This window comes from Rhinopithecus roxellana, chromosome 11 (genome assembly GCF_007565055.1).
Source record: "Rhinopithecus roxellana isolate Shanxi Qingling chromosome 11, ASM756505v1, whole genome shotgun sequence".
Lineage (NCBI taxonomy): Eukaryota > Metazoa > Chordata > Mammalia > Primates > Cercopithecidae > Rhinopithecus > Rhinopithecus roxellana.
This window is the reverse complement of record NC_044559.1, coordinates 123848161-123866858: the sequence shown is the minus strand read 5'-3', so window position 1 is coordinate 123866858 and position 18698 is coordinate 123848161. Positions and strand designations below refer to the sequence as shown.

Below are 18698 nucleotides of genomic sequence, written 5' to 3'. Positions count from 1 at the left end.
CCTTCGTCTGCTTCCTATTCTCTTCCCTGGAATTTTCTCCTCTCCATGACTGGCTGTGCCCTCAACATCTTAGAAATGTCTCTGTGTCTTTTCGTTTTTGTTCATTGGCTTTGCTTATTTAGATTTCACTTGGAATGCACAGAATGTCATGTTCCTCTGTGCCCAGATTTAGAAATAAGTGCAGGTCCGGGACAGTTCAGAGCAGGCCAGAGGTCTAATTGGAAGCTTCCTTCCTGCAGCACAGGAGGTGTGCCTCTGGGGGAAATGGCCACACCAGGATGCTTTGTTCTGAGCTCCAAAGTGTGGGTGATGTTCCTGCTACAGTGCACTTTGTGTCCTGGCCGTTTGTGTTCATGACGACCTCCCTGTCAGGGCAGGAGCTCAGCAGGGCAGGAGCCTCCATGTGCACTCTGAACAGGTGCTCAACAGTTGTTTTGAATTGAGTGTGTGAATTCCCTGAATTATTGAAAACTGTAGGAACTGTGTGGTAATCTCAAATTTACTATAAGAAAAGTTAATAGTGAACTTTTAATTTTACTATTCAAGGCCTGATCTATGCTACCCACAGTAAAAAGGAAAGGGAAATGAAACCTTTTCTTTTCAGCCAGATCTTTGTGATCTGCATTGGAGCTACCTCAGCAATTAGCTTCGTATATCCAAACAAAATTCTGTCATTCTTTAGTTGAAGCCTGCCTCTTGTGTGGCCTGCCAGTCCTTCACATCCAGAGTAATCAGTTAAGTAGATTTTCTTTGTAGAATAGCACAGCTCTGTTCATACCTGGTTCTAATTGTCATTCTGTTTTTAAATGGGACTCATTTTATGCAGATGCCAGAGGTGTCTGTTCACACCAGTGATGCTCCTGTTGGAGGGCGGGTGTATAGAGGAAGGGGTCCTTCACGCGATCTCCTCTCTTCTTCTGGGCCCTCCCTTTCTTGGCCTGCTTGGGCTCTTACCTTATTTGCCAAAGAAAGGGTATCTTGGGTATCTTAGGTATCTTAGGACCTTCTTAGCACCAGCATCCTATGGCTTGGTGGTGGCTAACACTTGCCATTGGAAGGTCGGTCTATTTTAGAAATGGAAGAGGAGAGTCAGGTGCGGTGGCTCATACCTGTAATCCCAAAACTTTGAGGGGTGCCAAGACAGGAGGATTGCTTGAGCCCAGTAGTTCAATACCAGCCTGGGCAACATAGTGAGATCTCATCTCTTAAAAAAAAAAAAAAAAAAAAATTGGAAATGGAAGAGGAGAAACCAAGGTAGTCTTTTAAATGCCGACCTATGACAGGAATCAGCTGAAATTATGTTTAGATTGTTAATAAATCCTCATTAATAATCAGGCACTAGGTTGAAAGTTGTATTTTAAAGAGTTACTTGCGTGACATTGTGGCAAGAGGGTATCCCATAGCAACTTAAGTGTAATTTTGTTTGTCCCTCAGATTGCAAGCACTGCCTTTTACTCTCTTAACTCCCCATTTTATCAGGAGAAGACTTTTAATGCCAACTGTATTGTTTTTGCTGATTTTAGATGGCTTATTTTTAAAGCCACTGGTACATTTTCTGTTTACGTCCTTATGGACTGTCACTTTAGCCAATTAAAAATCCTCTTAACTATCATAGATTGTGTCAAAGGAGATTGCTATTATTCCTCTCCCAGGAAAGAAAAAATTTATGATCTATATCAATTTATTGCCTGTTTTCCCTAAAGAAGCAAAACATGATTATTAATTAATTCAGTTAGACATTAACTCAGAAAACTCCAGAGATTTTGATTGATATGTTATAGTGACCAAAAATATTGAAGTTTTAAAGATGACTGAAACCAGCTATTAGGAATGAGTTGGCATATTGCTTATACCATTACATAAAATAGCTAAAGCATTTTTAATTTCAGAGCTGTACCAACATCAGCCTCAGTGGTTTCAAATTTATTTTAAAGCCAGATTTAGATTTGGGCAATTCTGTCAGTCTTTTCAGGTGATATGCCACTGTAAAATATTCTGCTTATCACTGGGTATGGTGGTTCATGCCTGTAATCCCAGCGCTTTGGGAGGCCAAGGCAGGCGGATCACTTGAGGTGAGGAGTTCGAGACCAGCCTGGCTGACATGGCAAAACCCTGTCTCTACTAAAAAATACAAAAAATTAGCTGGGTGTGGTGGTGCACGCCTGTACTCCCAGCTACTTAGGAGGCTGAGGAAGGAGAATTGCTTGAACCTGGGAGGCGGAGTGAGTCAGCTTACTTCCCTCCAGCCTGGACAACAGAGCGAGACTCCGTCTCAAAAAAAAAAAAAAAAAAAAAAAAAAAGATTCTACTTATCTTATTCCCCCATAGTAGTGTCTTGGTTGTGCTCCAGCTAGCTTAGGGGAAAAGGAGTAATTAATTTTAAGGACACTGAGGGTATCTCAGACAGCTCACAAATTGGTGGAACTGGGTCCAAAAAGCTGTTAGGACCAAGGCAGCACCTGCCTTCTGCCCATCTCCCTCTACCGTGCTTCTCTGCATGGCAGCTGTGTGGGGGGTCCAGGAATCATAAGACACAAAATACAGTCATACTCATGACTGTAACTTACTACAATGCAAGCACATGAGGCAAACTCAGTACAGGGAAGAGGTGCATGGGGCGAGTCCTCGCCCATGGAGCTGCACAGGTTGCACTTCATCCCCCCATTCACAAATGAGTTGTGAAAACACCTGTGGAATGTTGTCAGCCAGGGAAACTCCTGGGTAGAAACCCAGCACCCAGGATTTTTATGGAGGACCGCTTATGTAAGAAGGGTCTGCCTGTTAAGTACCAAAGTTCCAGACTCCCAGAAGGAAATAAACCATACTGTATGCGGCATAGAGCATATTTGTTCAGACAGCTTAGGCACAGTGAGCCACTTTTACCAGTTAGGAACAACGGAAGGGAACCCTTCTAAATCCGAGTTCCCAGATACCAGCCAAGGGCCAGCCTCGCAACAGGTGCTTTAAGGATGGCAGTCAGATCTGCTGCTTCATTCTTTCCTGCACAGCAGGAGATGAGCCCCACCCCAGTCTGAAGTTTACACATCATACCCTCAGTTAAGATTGAGCAGAGCCCTTCTTGTGTGTCCCAACTCCAGATTCCCAGGAGAAGGAGTTAGCCCAGAGAGGGTAGAGTGTCCCCCCAATCCAGGCAGGATGGTCAAAGTAGTGGGCCACTTGGTCTAACATGGATATCAGGAATTCTCCCCATTTATGTAGGGATAGGTTGTTGGTTTGGGGGTGCAGAAGACACTCCAAAAGCCAGTCGGCCATAGGGATTCATGTGTGGAAAATCTTCTCAGAAACTGTGCAGACTTCATCTGCCGAAGGCCCTCTTATCTTAGAAGGGGCATTACAAAACCATACAGGAAAGTGGCACCTGACTCAGGCCCCAGGAGCCCCAGGTTGCTCTGAGGAAATAGGGTAGTGTGTAGGTGTTCATTTGCATAGAAGCAGTGAATGCCTGAGAGATTCTGTAATAGATGCAGATAGCTTATCCTCAGGTGTTTTGTAATAGTCTTCTGAACTTTCGTTTTTCTTCACCATTCTGATTGCAGCCAGTTGGAGTTCATGAAAATGACCTGATTCCTTCCTGAGATTGATCCTTGTAGGTGGCAGACAAGAATGGCATGTGTGTTTATAATAGTCTTCTGTGTCTGCTGTAGTTTTTTTTTGTTTGTTTGTTTGTTTGAAAGCTTTTGTATTAGTCCATTTTCACACTGCTGATAAAGACATACCCCCAGACTGGGCAGTTTACAAAAGAAAGAGGTTTAATGGACTTATGGCTCCATGTAGCTGGGGAGGCCTCACAGTCATGGTGGAAGGTATCTCAGGCACGTCTCACATCGCAGCAGACAAGGCGAAGAGGGCTTGTGCCGAGAAACTCCCCTTTTTACAGTCATCAGATCTGATGAGACTTACTCACTATCATGAGAAAAGCATGGGAAAAGCATGAGAAAGCATGAGAAAGACCTGCCCCATGCAGGTCAATTACCTTCCATTGGGTCCCTCCCACAACATATGGGAATTCAAGATAAGATTTGGGTGGGGACACAGCCAAACCATATCAGCTTTCTTGGTCAGACTTATTGAAGGTTATGCATCTCAGCCATTACTTCTATGTGTGAATATTTCCTGTCTTCTCAATAGTACCCATATAGGAAGCGCTGGTATTTTTTGAGGCATGGATATCTTTCATTTGCTGAAGGCAGGGGCTGATGTAGGGTGTTGAGGTGACCTTAGTATATGCGGTGGTCCCCACAATTGGGAGACACAAGTCTCTTTTGCACAAACCTATCACTGGGATGCTCTGAGAAGGACTGTCATCTCAGAATATTGTGGGTTCCCTGTGAGTTCTGTCGCCCATGTAGAAAAGGTTTCCAGATCCCTTCAGTCAGTAGGAAATCACCATAGAATTATCATCATATCCCTATCCTTGGCTGCATGCATAATAGTTTAGTATAAATTGATTTAAAGAAAACACACACACGTGCATGCACACACTGTATGTATGTATGTATGTATGTATGCATGCATGCATGCATGCATGCCAGGAATTTAAAACCCAGAGCTTCCAGCCAGACCATCCTGTTTGTTTTGCTATGGTTTACATGTGGATGCTTCCTTGGAGTCAGGTAAAATGTAATCCCTCTGCCTCCATGCTATGCATAGCAGACCAGTTTGTCGCTGCCGTCTGTGCACTCATGTTCTTTGTGTGGTAGTCTGGCCTCAGGCATGGCCAGGGTGCCCTGTCCTCTGACAGCAGGGGGCTGATCGCCTGCACATGGGTCCATCGAGCTACCTTCTGTGTGTCAGTCTCTTTTTAAAGTGCCTAACAGTATCCTCAGACAAATTTTTGCTTTTGCATTTTTGCTTTTGTTATCTTTGAGATATCAAGGGTGGAAAGCAGCATTCATTCCAGAGAGGACAAGATTTCCATGGAAAAGAGAAGTGTTTTTTTGTGAGCCTAAGAACAGCATATGAATGTTAGAAAAACAGTTCCATCATCCCTCCAACAGATCAGCAGGAAGGCTTTCAAAACAGTAGTAAATCTGCTTTGTGGGGGCATGGACTGGAAGGAGAAAGCCTTCCTCTATCTTTTGTACACTGTTGTTTTAGGGTACCCCAAGATAACATTGTTGATTCTTGGAGACCTAGGATGTTATCTCCTTGAAGGAAACCTATTTTTCATGTCTTTTACAGTAACGAATAAATGTGTTGATGGATTAATCTGTACCCACAAAATGAGCCTTCAGAAAAGAAAATGCAAAGTTCAGTGATACTAGGTTATTGCAAGCTCTTCGTGTTCCCTGTGACTGACCCTTCTACCTCTCTGGGGCTGCAGGCTTCCATTCTGAGAAACATTGGTGTCTGGGGACACTGGAGGCTGAGCTGCTCAACACAGGCCATGTGTACAGACAGCAGTGTGAGAAGCCACCTTGTTAGAGCAGTATCAATTATGGTGACCTCTGTCAGCCTTATGGGGTTGGGGGTGGGTGCCACAAGGAGCTCCAGGGGCCTCCCAGACAGAGGACCACTGTATTCACCAGCACCCAGCATGGAGAATAATGGGTTTCCATGATAAGTAACGCCGCTGATGTACGTCGTCTTCCTGGATCTCAATGCTTTCTAGATGTTGTTGTTATTTATATTTCCCTTATATGCTGTGGAGCTTTATGGGTCTGGTAGGGTTGGGAATAAATAGTCCTATTATTTATTAATTATGTTAAACTAATAGATGCATATGAGTTTCATGACGGTTACTAATTACTTTTTTATTCAGTTAATGGAATCTGTTACCCCTTAATTGATTTCAGCTGCGGTTATATTGTTAGGGTGCTGTTGTTTAAATGGGTCTATATTTCCCTTTGTGAGCCAAGTTCATTCAGATCTGCGTTTGTGCAGGTCCCATATTCTTATGTTTGATAAATGAGCAAGTGGGTATGTTGGTTGGTGGAAGGATGGGACCACAACACAGGGGCCCAGTCCTCAGCCACCTGCCAGGGGTTGGCATGCAGGCATGTAACATTTCTGTTGCATCTTTTGTTTTCACAGTGAGAGAAAAACGCAAGAGTCTCTTCATTAACCATGTAAGTGAAGCTGTCTCCCTGTGTTTTTCATAATGACTGTACGGTATAAAGAGCTGAAATAACTGTGTCTGTGATGGTTGAAAATGGCTCATGTGCTTTGTAGATACTTGGAAGAATGTTGCAGTGTACTTATGCTTAGTGAGGTTTGTAATTTGACAAGCATTACTCGGTATTTGTCCACTGTCCCAAATATTTTTCCAGAAGCCCTAGACCACTATTGTTCATGAGATGATGTGTGTGAACAATAACATCTCAAACATCACCCAGCAAGTCCAAGCGAAAGGCACTTCTTTTTAATTTTTGAATCCTTTCCTTTCTCTACCCTCACCCCCAAATTACTCTTTCTCTCTTGCAGCTCAGTTTCATTTGAATAAACACATAATTGTTTTCCATGAGGCTCTCTGTCTCCACACTTGACTCTTCCCATTTGTTGTTTGTGGGTCCAGTAGAGTCTGCATGTTCTTCTGATGCTCCAAGAAAGAGGATAAACTTGATAACACTAAATTAAAAAAAGATGTTCAAACATTTGGCTGTAGTCTTTTGGCCATTCTTAGCCATGTCTCCCTCCCCTGGTGGTCAGGTGCAGGTGCCCCGTTGAGATACTTTATCCCTCTTCCTTCCTTGAGCAGAGGTGTAGTTGGCTGGCTCCAGCGCCTACTCCACACCTTATGTACCAGGCAAGTCCTAGCCACCCCTTCTTAGAAATATGCCCCTTTAGGAAAGAAAACTCTCTGAGAGGTATGGAATGATGAAACAGGTGTAAATTATCAAAATAAGTATGCTGTAAGTTCTCATTCTAAAAACAGAACCATACAAGGGTCTTTCTCAGGATTTTTAGACTGTCTGCATCTATGTATTTGCAGATCTTGAAATACTTATTCCTAAAGCTGTGTATGAAAGAGACTTAAAGCCATAATATTGTATTCTCTGCCCTTTGAAAATATGGACAAAATGCAGTTGGGAAGAAATTCATAAGCTGGGCTCTTACACTTAAGGGACGTGATGCTATGCCCATAGAAGATTGATAACTTCTTTGTAGTCAATGTTAATATATATGCACATATACAGTTTCTAGGGGTCAGAGGGCTTATAATTTTTAGCAGATTCTTAAAGCAGTCTGTGACCTTTTCCCTCAGCCCCTTAAATTTCAAAACATCCATGTAAAGCACCTTTGAAATTGCAGTCTGTGTCATGAGGAAAATATGAAAATTGCGATGCTTTTTTTTTTTTTTTAAAGCAGTATATACCTGGATATAAAAATTCGAGCGATTGGAACAAATTCTCTAAATCCTTGCTTCCATTTCTTTGCCTGCTGGGTGCACTTGAATGCTTTCCTACTCATTATACTCATTAGCACGCCTGCCAAGGAGCTTGCAAGGGAAAGGGAAGAGCTGGAACTGCATCCAGGCCATCTTTCCTGTTCACTGCAGCTCCATGGAAGGTGCATTGAAGAAATAGGAGGATAGGAGTTTGTGCCGCTCTGTTCTCATTGCGACTGATGATACAGAGGTGTGCTCCCACAGTTCTAACCTGCATACCTCTTTTAACACCCCTGCCCTCCACCCAGGCACACACCTAACCTTGCCATTTTGTGTCCTTTACAGTCCTAGCATCTGCCACACACTTGAGTACACACTTTCTGCACCCAGCACGTGGATTAGAATGGGAGGTCATGCATTCTCATGCACGATAGCTTCTAAAACCCAGCCCAGCATTCAAACCTCTGTAAAATCACATCTGATGACACAGAGTGAAATTGCACAGTTGTTGAGATCTATGCAAATGCACCTATTCCTATAGAAAAAAAATCTGGGTGCTAAGTTTCTTATATAACAAATGACCCTGTAACAAGGAGCATGACCCTCCAAACTGTGAACAGACCTCACTGCAAATGAGCGCCATCAGTCCTGCCACACTGGGAAAAGCCGTGGGAGTGTGCCAGTCCAACCAGCTGAAATATCATTTGAGTGAAATTACCTGCAGATTCAATTAGGCTAATAAAGCAGCTGTACTTTGCAGGTTTTGAAACTTGGGAATAGTAAGTTAGAACGGTGGAGAAAAGACGAGCAATAATAATAATCAGTACCATCTGCTGAGTGCTTTAAAGCGTGTGTGCCAGGCTCTGCTGTGATTGGTTTAATGGACGCATTTAGTTAGCACAATGGCCGTGCTAGGTAGGTACAATTCAGTATTACTATTTTACAGATGAGGAGACCGAGGCACAAAGAAGTTAGCCAAGTAGACAGTGGAGCCTAGGTTGAGTTCCAGGTGCTCTGCTTCAGCACCCAATTTAGCTCGCATCCTCTGTGCTCCTCAGATAATGACACCGGTTCCCGTGTGACAGAGGTTGTTTAGCTTGCTTATCTGAAGTTAGAGATAACATTTATAATTAAATTTGTGTGGCACAGTCTCTAGGGTTCATTTCTGAATATGGATCTCAACTAAAATTTGTCATTTAGTCTGTTACTGAACTCTGGAGTGACAGTTATTTTTCACCCTTATTATACCATTTCATTTTTTATTTGCCTTATTGTGAGGGAGATTGTTTCTTTAATTTCTCTTTCAAGTTTTGAAGAACCCACTTAGTGCATGTTGCTAAGATAACCTACAAAGAGGTTACTATTTAAAAGAAATGAATACAGTTGTGTAGGTAAGCCATTTAAGGCAAGGTGGATGTTCACCTCTACTCCCAGGACCATGATAACTGCAGGGGAAATAACCTCCTCCAGGTGGAGAAAAGTAGGGCTTTTCTGGTTTCAAACAACACACATGAGCAAGTGAGAAGAGTGGGCTTTGACCCAGGACATTCTCCAGGGAATGGGGCAGTAGAGAATGGAACCCCAGGCTAGAAAATGAGAGGGGCCTTTAAGTGGCTCAAAACAGCCAAGAGAGACTCAGAGGATTAAGTGAAAGGAGACCACTTCTCAAGGAATTATTACAGGTTTTAAAGCTTGAAACCATTTGAAAATAAACCACTTTGGATGTTTTGACAGCAAGTTCAACCAGGGTGAATTATAAAGGTTAATATTCTAATCAACACCTATGTTTTAGATGTAAATAAAGTGAACAGTTATAGGAAGTTTTTGTGTTTTTTGTTTGTTTGTTTGTTTGTTTTGAGAAGGAGTCTCACTCTGTCCCCCAGGCTGGAGTGCATTGGCACAAACTTGGCTCACTACAACCTCCCCCTTCCGGGTTCAAACTATTCACCTGCCTCAGCCTCCCAAGTAGTTGGGATTACAAGCATGCACCACCATACCCAGCTAATTTTTGTATTTTTAGTAGAGACAGGATTTCGCCATGTTGGCCAGGCTGATCTCGAACTCCTGACCTCAGGTGTTCCACCCACCTTATTAGCTTCCCAAAGTTCTGGGATTACAAGCGTGAGCCACTGCGCCCAGGTAGGAAAATTTAATGCATATGAAAGATATACGTATTTTTAAAAGGCTATGTAAAGGACTTTATTTAAAGTGTATACTTTGTTTAAAATTTGCTGACGTTTTGACTTTGCTTTTTTTTTTTAAAGGTTAGCTATTTTTATGAATCTTTTAATTAAAGTGTGAAAATATTTGATTATATATTGTGGGTGACATTGTAGGTGGTTGGAGTTCATAATCACTCCTGAAAAAAAAAATCACTCCTGAAACTCAGAGAGAATGCATGCTTTTTATCTTAGCCTAACTTTTCTATGATTATCTTCCTGCTACCTGGTGATAGCATACCAAAAATGAATGGATTATTCTAAGAAGTTAAAAAAAAAGGTATGAAAACAGAACAAATCAGGAGTTGAATAGCCAGCTTCCTTTGTCTTGTTTGCCATAGGTGCACTTTGAAACGAGAAAACCAGACTGAGGATTATGTGTAGTGTCATCCTCAAAAAAACCAAAGCGTTTGTCTCAACACTGAGTCTGGTGATAGTTCAGGAAACTTTGTGAGTAAGTAAAGCAACTAGGGAGTGTTACTTATCAGCTAAGCAAGAGTCACATTATTAGCAGGACTTGGAGCCAGAAGAACTTTATTCAAGCCCTCATTCTGCCACCTGCTAATTGGGCAGTCTTGGAAACATCTTGAAATCTCAGTTCTCTTATTTCCTAGGATGGTTCATAATTTCAGACCTACTTGACTCAAAGAAGGTAATGATTTGCAGCCTAATTATAACACCATATACGTATGTTGTGTTATTATTGCCCATTGGAGTTTAGGTAAATTTGATTTGATTTTCAAAGTTCAATATCAAAACTGATGAAAGTCTTGCTGGTATTTTGAGTATGGATATAGTTTTTTCATAATCATTAAGACCAAGATTTTCTGGGACGAGTATATTCTGTTCAGCTCCCTTTGGGGAATACTGACTTGAATAGTTTGCTGCTCTTAATGTAGTTCAGTTCCAAATCAGTTTCTGCCTTTTAGTTTTGAGTGAGGTAGGAATAGGATTCCTTGTAAAATGGTGTCTATTCTGGTTATAAGCTTCATCTGTAAGTCATAAAAGTCAAGTAATACAGTGAGCTACATCTAGGAACTGAAATTCAAAACATTTTAATCTTGCTTTTGCCTCTGGAAGATTTACTCTTAATAGAATGAGAGTTTATTGAGCAGCTGCTGTGTTAGCATCAGTGCCATATGCTTGGAGGATGTGAAGGAAGACTCAGTGTTAAAATATCAGTAAAAATTTAAAAAATCCAGTACGATTAAAGAAATCCAGCTTTTACTTTGAAATAATTTCAAATTTATAGAAAAGTAGCAGCAATAATTGAGAGTACAGGATTTTCATGTCACTAAAGGAACCTTAGATGCCCTGGTTGTCAGACCTCCTGTTCTGCTTCACCCAGGGATGTTGAAATGGGGTAGATATTTTGTTATTTTCTCTCTTCTTTTTGTTTTTTCTTCTTCTTTTTGTGGAATGTTTAGAAATGATAATGTTACACGTGGAAATACTGGTACGTTGAGAAGCTTGTGTAGGACATCAATTCCTTGAATGTATTGGTTATGTCTGTGGAGGACTATATCTTTTCTTACCTTTCTGTTTCTTCTTCCCTTCCTTCATGCTGTCACTCTTGTTACGAGGCACAAAGGAAGTGGCACTGGAAAAGTGTAATGGCCCATTCAAATACAGGACAGCTGACAGGTGGAATTGCTTCCCTAGTGCCTTTGTGGAAGGTCATTTTGAAAGCTACGTTGTCCTTGTTAAGACACCCAAGTGAAGGGGCCACTGAGCTGATGTTACGATTTATCCTGGTAACTCATGGTGTGTTCTCCGTGGAAGTTTCTATGTTGGAAGCCCTGATCTTTTGTATATAGTGTTAGGATCTCATCCCTTAATTAGCCAGCACAAATTCTTGACCACAGCTGCCTGTTTTTCATATTGCTCAGACACTGCTATGTGTGGGGAAGGAGCTGTTCTCGTTTTAGTCAGTCACTGACTCTTGCTTGGTTCCATTGCTGCCATTCCTGGGGTCAGGGGAAGCACAACCACTCCTGCTAGCTGGGCAGGCACTGAGTGCATCTTCGCTGTGCATTCTACTTGTCACTTCATTGCTCTCCTAACCTCCTCAGTTTTCAACTTCATCACCTTGCTCAGGGACTTCTGGAGTAGAGAGAAGAGAGGAATCAAGTGAAGCCTTGAAGGAACATTGTATTTGAAGCAGGAACTTTGTCAGAAAAGCCCTTTAAGAAGCAGACTCTGTTACCCTTAGCCTTGTGTTATAATCTGTTCTTTGACTTTATAGATACATATATATGTGTGTGTGTGTGTATATATACGTGTGTATATATATGTGTGTGTGTATACATATGTATATTTTAACTTTTATTTCAAACTTACAGAATAATTATAATAATAAGAATAATAATAATACAGAAAACTCTCATCTACCCTTTAGCCAGATTCATCAGTTTTAAACCAGTATTCCCTCACATTCTGCATATCCTTGGTCATTGTCCTTTATTATTTTTTCTGAATTGTTTGTAAGTAGGTTGTCTGCATTCTGCCTTTTCTCCCTAATACTCCACTGTGTGTTTCCTAAGATCAAGGCTGTTCTCTGTGTAACCACAATATTGTCAAAATAAAGAATTTAACATTGATATGTTTCTTCTAATTAACTGACCATATTCCAGCGGTGTTAAGTGGCTCCGTAATGTCCACTACAGCGTGTTTGTCTGTGGTATGGGTTTCACTCCAGGCTGACACATGGCATTTAGTTGGCATGTACCCTCGATGTCCTTTAATCTGGAGCAGATCCTAGGCCTTTCTCAGTCTTTCAGGGCGTTGACACTGTTGGAATAATACAGGGTCAGGTTTTTTTTTATTGTTTTGTTTTTGTTTTTTTAAAATAATAACGTAATGTTTCTCATTTTGGATTTGCCCGAAGGATTCAGTTAAACATTTACAGCTAGAGTACTACATGGAGTGTAGCCTTTTTCAAGGCATCAAATCGAGAGGCAGGCAGTATCATCTGACTCTTGTTGCTGGTGTTGATTTTAATTACTGGACAAGGTGCTGCCTGGATTCTCCACTGTCTGTTTACTCATTTTCCCTTGGCAACTAACAAGCAGTCTCTGGGCAGGTACTTGAAAACCATGTAGATATCCTGTGCTTTATCCCCACCCCCTGATCTGTTGATCAGGCTTATGTGAACCAATCTTTATTATTTTTGGTCACAGAATGGTGGTTTTCCAACCCTGCCATACTTCCTCTCCCTTTGTCAGTAGGTGTTCTGCTTCAGCGGAGAGCCTTCTCTTCCCATCTGTCCATCTGTCTGTCCATCCAGCCATTTTCAGTACAGATTCCTGGATTTCTGCTTTTCCAGTGATACCTAGTTCATGCCTCTGCTTAAATATTTTGATGCTCAAACTGTCCTAGATTTGGGTAGTGGCAGTCTTTTGACACTGGTTTTGTGTTCTTGTGACATGCTTCATCCTTTCATTTTGTTTTGAGAATTCCTTTGCTCTTTGGCACAATAAGATATTCCAGGCTTATCTTGTACCTTTGCCTCAACCCTGGATAGCCATTTCTCCAGAGAGTCCTGATTCCTTTTAGTGGCAAATGGTACTGGAACCAAGGTCTGGACACCATGTGTGCTCATTGCTGCTACGGTGTTACTGCTTCTAGGCCCATTTAGCAGGTGTAGCTAGGAAACAGACATTTCAGAAATCATGAATTACTTTAAATTTCCAATTCCAGTCTATCCCATAGGGTTTTTTCTTGACCTGGGCCTTTGACTTTTTAATTTCTAATGGAAAACTTATTTTTTAAAGTAAGTTTTATTGATATGCAATTAACGTGTAAAATTCACCTTTTAAAAATGTACAGTTCAGTGGTTTTTAATATAACCACAGATGTGTGCAGCCATCATCACAGTCAATTTTAGAACATATTCATCACCCCCAAAAGAAACCCTGTACCCATTAGCAGTCATTCCTACTCCTTCCCCTCCCCGACTAGTCTACTGTTTGTCTCTGTAGATTTGTCTATTTTGGATATTTTATATAAATGTAATCATATAATGCATGGCCTTTTTTGAGTGACTTCTTTCACTTAGTATAATGTTTTCAAGGTTCATCCATGTATCTCAGAACTTCATTCCTTTTTATGGCCAAGTACATATCGACAAAGCAGAATTCTACCATAAAGTTGGCATTTTCCAGTTTTTGTTCTGAGATCCAAAGTTGGTTTATTTTCTCGCTTTCATAGAGAATGATTTGGTTCACCTGTGTTCTTAACTCCATGGTCATTTGCCTTCTACTTTAGTCTTGCTGTAAAAAATTGATCCCACTAAAAGCTGTACCCTTTTTTGAGGGGTGGGGGTAGGGGGACAGAATCTTACTCTGTTACCCAGGCTGGAGTAAAGTGATGTGATCTTGGCTTACTGCAACCTCTGCCTTCTGGATTCAAGTGATTCTGCTGCCTCAACCTCCTGAGTAGCTGGGATTACAGGCACTCGCCACCATGCCCAGCTAATTTTTGTATTTTTAATACAGACAGAGTTTCACCATGTTGGCAAGGCTGGTCTCAAACTCCTGACCTCAAGTGATCCAGCTGCCTTGGCCTCCCAAAGTGCTGGGATTACAGCCATGAGCCACTGCGCCTAACCTGCACCTTCTTTTTCTTTCTATGGAACATTAGTTTGTGAACACTTTGAGGTCAGAGAGGAAGATTTTTTCATAGTTTTGCTTTTTGTCTTTGTGTCTCCGTGACCCCTGGTGGTCTTGGAAAAGTGATGATGATGCTTTCCTTTCTCCCAGCCTGGTGCCTTCCACGTATGGGCATCCCCCTGTGAGCACGCCTGCTCTTGCTGATCAGTGCTCTGGGTTTCACAGGCTTCAGAATTCCACACAAAGTTCTTGAATTCCACTCCACCCTGTATTAGCTGTGTGAATAAGGCAAAGACACTTCTGCAAAATGAGTGGCCTTTATGGTTTCATGGAGACTATCTGTGAGCTGGGAGTTCAGCAGGTGGCAGGTGTGATTCTGCAACCCAGCCTCCCCTCCACTTCTGCACTCCAGCAGGCCTTTCATTCATTCCTAGTCAAGGTATGCCAGTGCAAATGTCCTTTCTCTGTGGCCCAAGGAGGCTGCAGACCGAAACCTGCCTCCTTTATCAAGGTCATAGTTTGACCTCCTTAAGATTAAAAAAAATTGTGGAGCTTTCATATTTAGAGATTTCACTTATATTACTTCCTTTCACAAACTTTTACTGCTTATTTTCCTCTAGTAATATTGCTTCATTTTATTTATTTATTTATTTGTGAGACAGGGTTTCACTCTTGTCACTCAGGGTAGAGTGTAGTGGCACAATCATGGCTCACTGCAGTCTTGACTTCCTGGGCCCAACCCATCTTCCCGCCTCAGCCTCCTGAGTAACTGGCACCACCGGTATGCATCACCACACATGGCTAATTTATTTCTCTTTTTTGTAGAGATGAGGTCTTGCTGTATGGCTCAGGTTGGTCTCGAACTCCTGGGCTCGATTGATTCTCCCACTTGGGCTTCCCAAAGTGCTGGGATTATTGGCATGAGTTACCATGCCTGGCCCTTACATTATTTAATGCTTTTTTTTTTTTTTTGATCCTAACAAACCTTTCTAGGAAGTAAGACCGTCATTGAAAATGGGAAGTTAAAGCCTAGAGACTCTTAAGTGTTAAGTGACTTAATATTTATTGAGTTCATCTACGTGCTAAGTACTTTACAGGTGTTACTCCTCATAGCACCACAATGAAGGGCAGGTTCTGTATCTGAATTTTATAGATGAAGACATTGAAGCTTAGGGAGGCTAAGCTTAAGGTGATAGGCTTATACATTTTAATTGATTATGAAAAGGGGTACTATTATTGGTTATTCTAGGACAACAGGGATAAACTACGGCTGTCCTGATCAAGCCAGTATGTGTGATTGTCCTCTGTAAGTAACTTGGCCGTGTTTACACAACTCATCAGTAACAGAGCTGCAGCCCAACACTGAGCTTTCTGACTCCACTGTGCTGCCGCGCTGCCTGTCTGGAGTGCCTTGTCCACGTGAACTTGGCTCCTTGATCTGCCTGCCATGCCCCATTTCGTGTGTTCTGCATGTATCAGCATTTCACTGCCCAGTGGTGCAGGCCCCTGTCGCCAGCTCATTGCCACACAGCATGCCCTTTCTGCCGTAACACAGCTGCTGTGGCCACACTGTGGTCTCCCTCACAGAGGATCCTGTGCCGTCATGGAGGTAGATGACTTCCCACCTTTAGGAGAAGTGAGTACTCTAGTCCCAAGATGGAGCTGTTCTTCATTTGCTGATTCAAGAAAATTATCCAGTCTGTACCTCCAAGACACCTGCAGTCTAGACCCTAGAGACACATAGAAAACTGAGCCAGAAACGACAATGGAGAGTGACTGGTGCTGTGGAGGGCGAACATGGGCATAGAACACACAGAGGGGTGCCCAGCCCAGGTGGTCTGGTGGTGTTGGGAAGGCATCTAGAGGAAGCACTGTCAGCAGAGTGCTGAAGGATGAGTGGAGTCAGGGAGGGGAAAAGGTCTTTAGGGTATTATATGAGAAGGTTTAGGAGAGAACAGCTCAAGGGAAGGGCTGCAGAACCTCAGGGAGGGAGACACGGGCTTGGGAGTCAGACAAACATGGCTTTGTGCTCTGGTGTCTTAGATTTGATGTTGGAAATGCTACTTCATTTCTCTGATCTCCTTATCTTTAAAATGGCAATTCTACCTGCATTGCAGGGCTCTAAATGTTTGTGAGCTCTAAATGAATACACGTAAAGTAACCCAGCACACTGTGGGCTCATCCTTGATGGCAGTTAAATAAAACTGGCCATTGTTCCTTTCATCTTTGAATTATGTCCAAGTGTGGTGTGCAGGGAAAGAGGAAGTAAACAGTGAACCTGGAAAGATGGAGAGTTGACTCGTGTGCCTCTCCCCAGTGGAGAACCTCAGAACCATCTAGGCAGGGAGGCAACACGATCTGATTTGCTTTGTATTAAGATGACAGTAGCACTTAAAGAAGAATGGTTTGGAGAGGAGTGAGCCTGGAGGCAAGGTGGTTACTGCACTGATACAGGTGAGAGACCATGTGGCTTTCATATACCAGATAGTGGCTAGAGGGGTGCAGGGGAAAGGATGATGTGAAAGTGTACTTGGAGTAGAATTGATAGCACTTGATACAAGGAAACCAACAGAAAGGAAAACGAGGATTTCTGGTTTTAAGCCATTACAGTTGATTAGAGGAACAAATTAGTTTGGCATTTGAGGTGCCCATGAGGAACATTGAGATGGAGGGGTCAACCAGGCAGTAAGTAGTGAGCTCAGAACAGAAGTTGGGGCCAGAGAGGAGAGATTTGGGACTCAACACAGGGCAGAAGGAAGTTGAATTAATGAGAGTGGGTGAGAGTCCCCTGGGAAAGTGTTTAGAGGAAGACGAAAAGATGATCACATCTAAGGAAATTCAGAGAAGCAGAGTCCGCAAAGGGACTGAGACTGAGTGGCCGGAAAGATGGGAGAAAGCAAGGAGGAAACCCCAGAAAGAAAAAAACTTCAGTTCAAATATCAGATTGGTAGGAGGACTGCAGAGGACCCATCTGCATAGCAGACTTAGAGATTTTTGTGAATGGGGAGGAAGTGTGGAGGTTGAGCCAGTTCGGAAAGACATTTTGAAGAAGCCAAGGTACTAATTAGTTCTGGCCTGAAGAGAGTTAGGGCTTCTACTCCAGGTAGAGGGAGGTATGACCGATTTGCCAAGGAAGAAGAGGCAAGAAAGTGAGGGGACGCTGTCTGGTGGCCTCTGGGTTCTGTGACTCAGACTCCCTGTGGGGAGCTCAGCATGGTGATGGGTGGAGGGTTTGAGGAGGTGTCGCGGGTGGGAGCAGTTGAAATAGTTGGGAGAAAGATTGGGGTCATTGTGGAAGGTCCAGTGGAAGTCTTATCTCTGCTTCCTCCTCCTCTTCATCCTGCACTTTGATTGTATGTTTGTGTGTGCATGTACATGTGCATATCCATGTATCTTTGTATCTGACATACATCAGTACTGGAATTATCTAAGGGGATAATCTCATTATTTGGGACACATGATAACTCTTCAATAAAATCTTCTTAAATATGTCATTCAGCAATTTTCATATATTAGTGGACCTTGATGTAAATCACATTTTGTACTGTAGACATGGTGTGAATACGTGGACTAAATGAACTTGCTTCAGTCTAGCTCTAAAATTTGATTATTCTGCATATTCGTAACTTAATCTGTAAGGTTCACATTATTTCAAAGATACAGATTTTATTTCTTTAGAATAATTCATAATTGGGCTTCTCATTCATCAGGCTCCTCTTCTAAGCAGTTCGTGGTTGACTCTATAGTATCTGCGCTCTCGCTAAGACACTTGCTGTTTTTGGGACAATCTTTCTAAGTTGTCTATAGGATGATGTCCATCGTTTGCAAGTAAAACATTGCCTTAGGCATTTCCTTTTATGTTTTTCCAAAATGTTGTAAGCGTTAGGCATAAAGAACATCCCTGTTGCTTTGTTGACCTGTTTAACGCAGTTTCTACTTAATGATTACCGACAGGTGCTTCCCACATGCTCGCCCTGCTCAAGGTGCTTTACAAATACTAACTCGTGCACTCCTTCTGATAGACCCATGAGGTAGGATCTGTCATTTTCATCTCTGTTTTACAGCTAAGAAAACTGAGGGACAGAGAGGAGGCCAGGTAACTTGCCCAGGCCACACAGCTAGTTATGTCCAAGTCAGATTGACTACTAAGAGTTGTGCCCTGCTGTTTCTCCAGCGCATCACTTTGCCGTGTCATTTACTAGCAAAGATGGGAACCTAAGTGGCAGGGTCTGTGTGTGCACGCGCACGCGCACACACATGTACAAGCATACTAGTGTTTTCAGAATCATGGAGCAATACATTAACAAAAACATTTTGTGTAACATTGAGAACTACCTGACACGTGTGCTTATGAAAACTATCGAATTAGAGTGCCCTGTTCTGAGTGATGTGCCTCTGCCGCGTCCAGAGGCCAAGCATCAGTCAGTTGTTGGATAGTACCACACAGCAGGAGGTGTTGTACTTTCCTCCACCACACCCTGAGGGAACCAGTTCAACAACAACAACAACAACAACAACAAC

General features: G+C 42.4%; 1 protein-coding gene across 3 annotated transcripts in view; it reads left to right on the top strand.

Moving 5' to 3' along the window:
• The window catches only part of CCNY (cyclin Y), a 234159-nt gene that overhangs the window by 147603 nt on the left and 67858 nt on the right, over nucleotides 1–18698 (top strand). For all 3 annotated transcript variants that reach the window (XM_010389413.2, XM_030940401.1, XM_010389414.2), the window contains one exon: nucleotides 6055–6089. In XM_010389413.2, the coding sequence (XP_010387715.1) occupies nucleotides 6055–6089 (35 nt within the window). The remainder of the gene's footprint in view (nucleotides 1–6054; nucleotides 6090–18698) is intronic.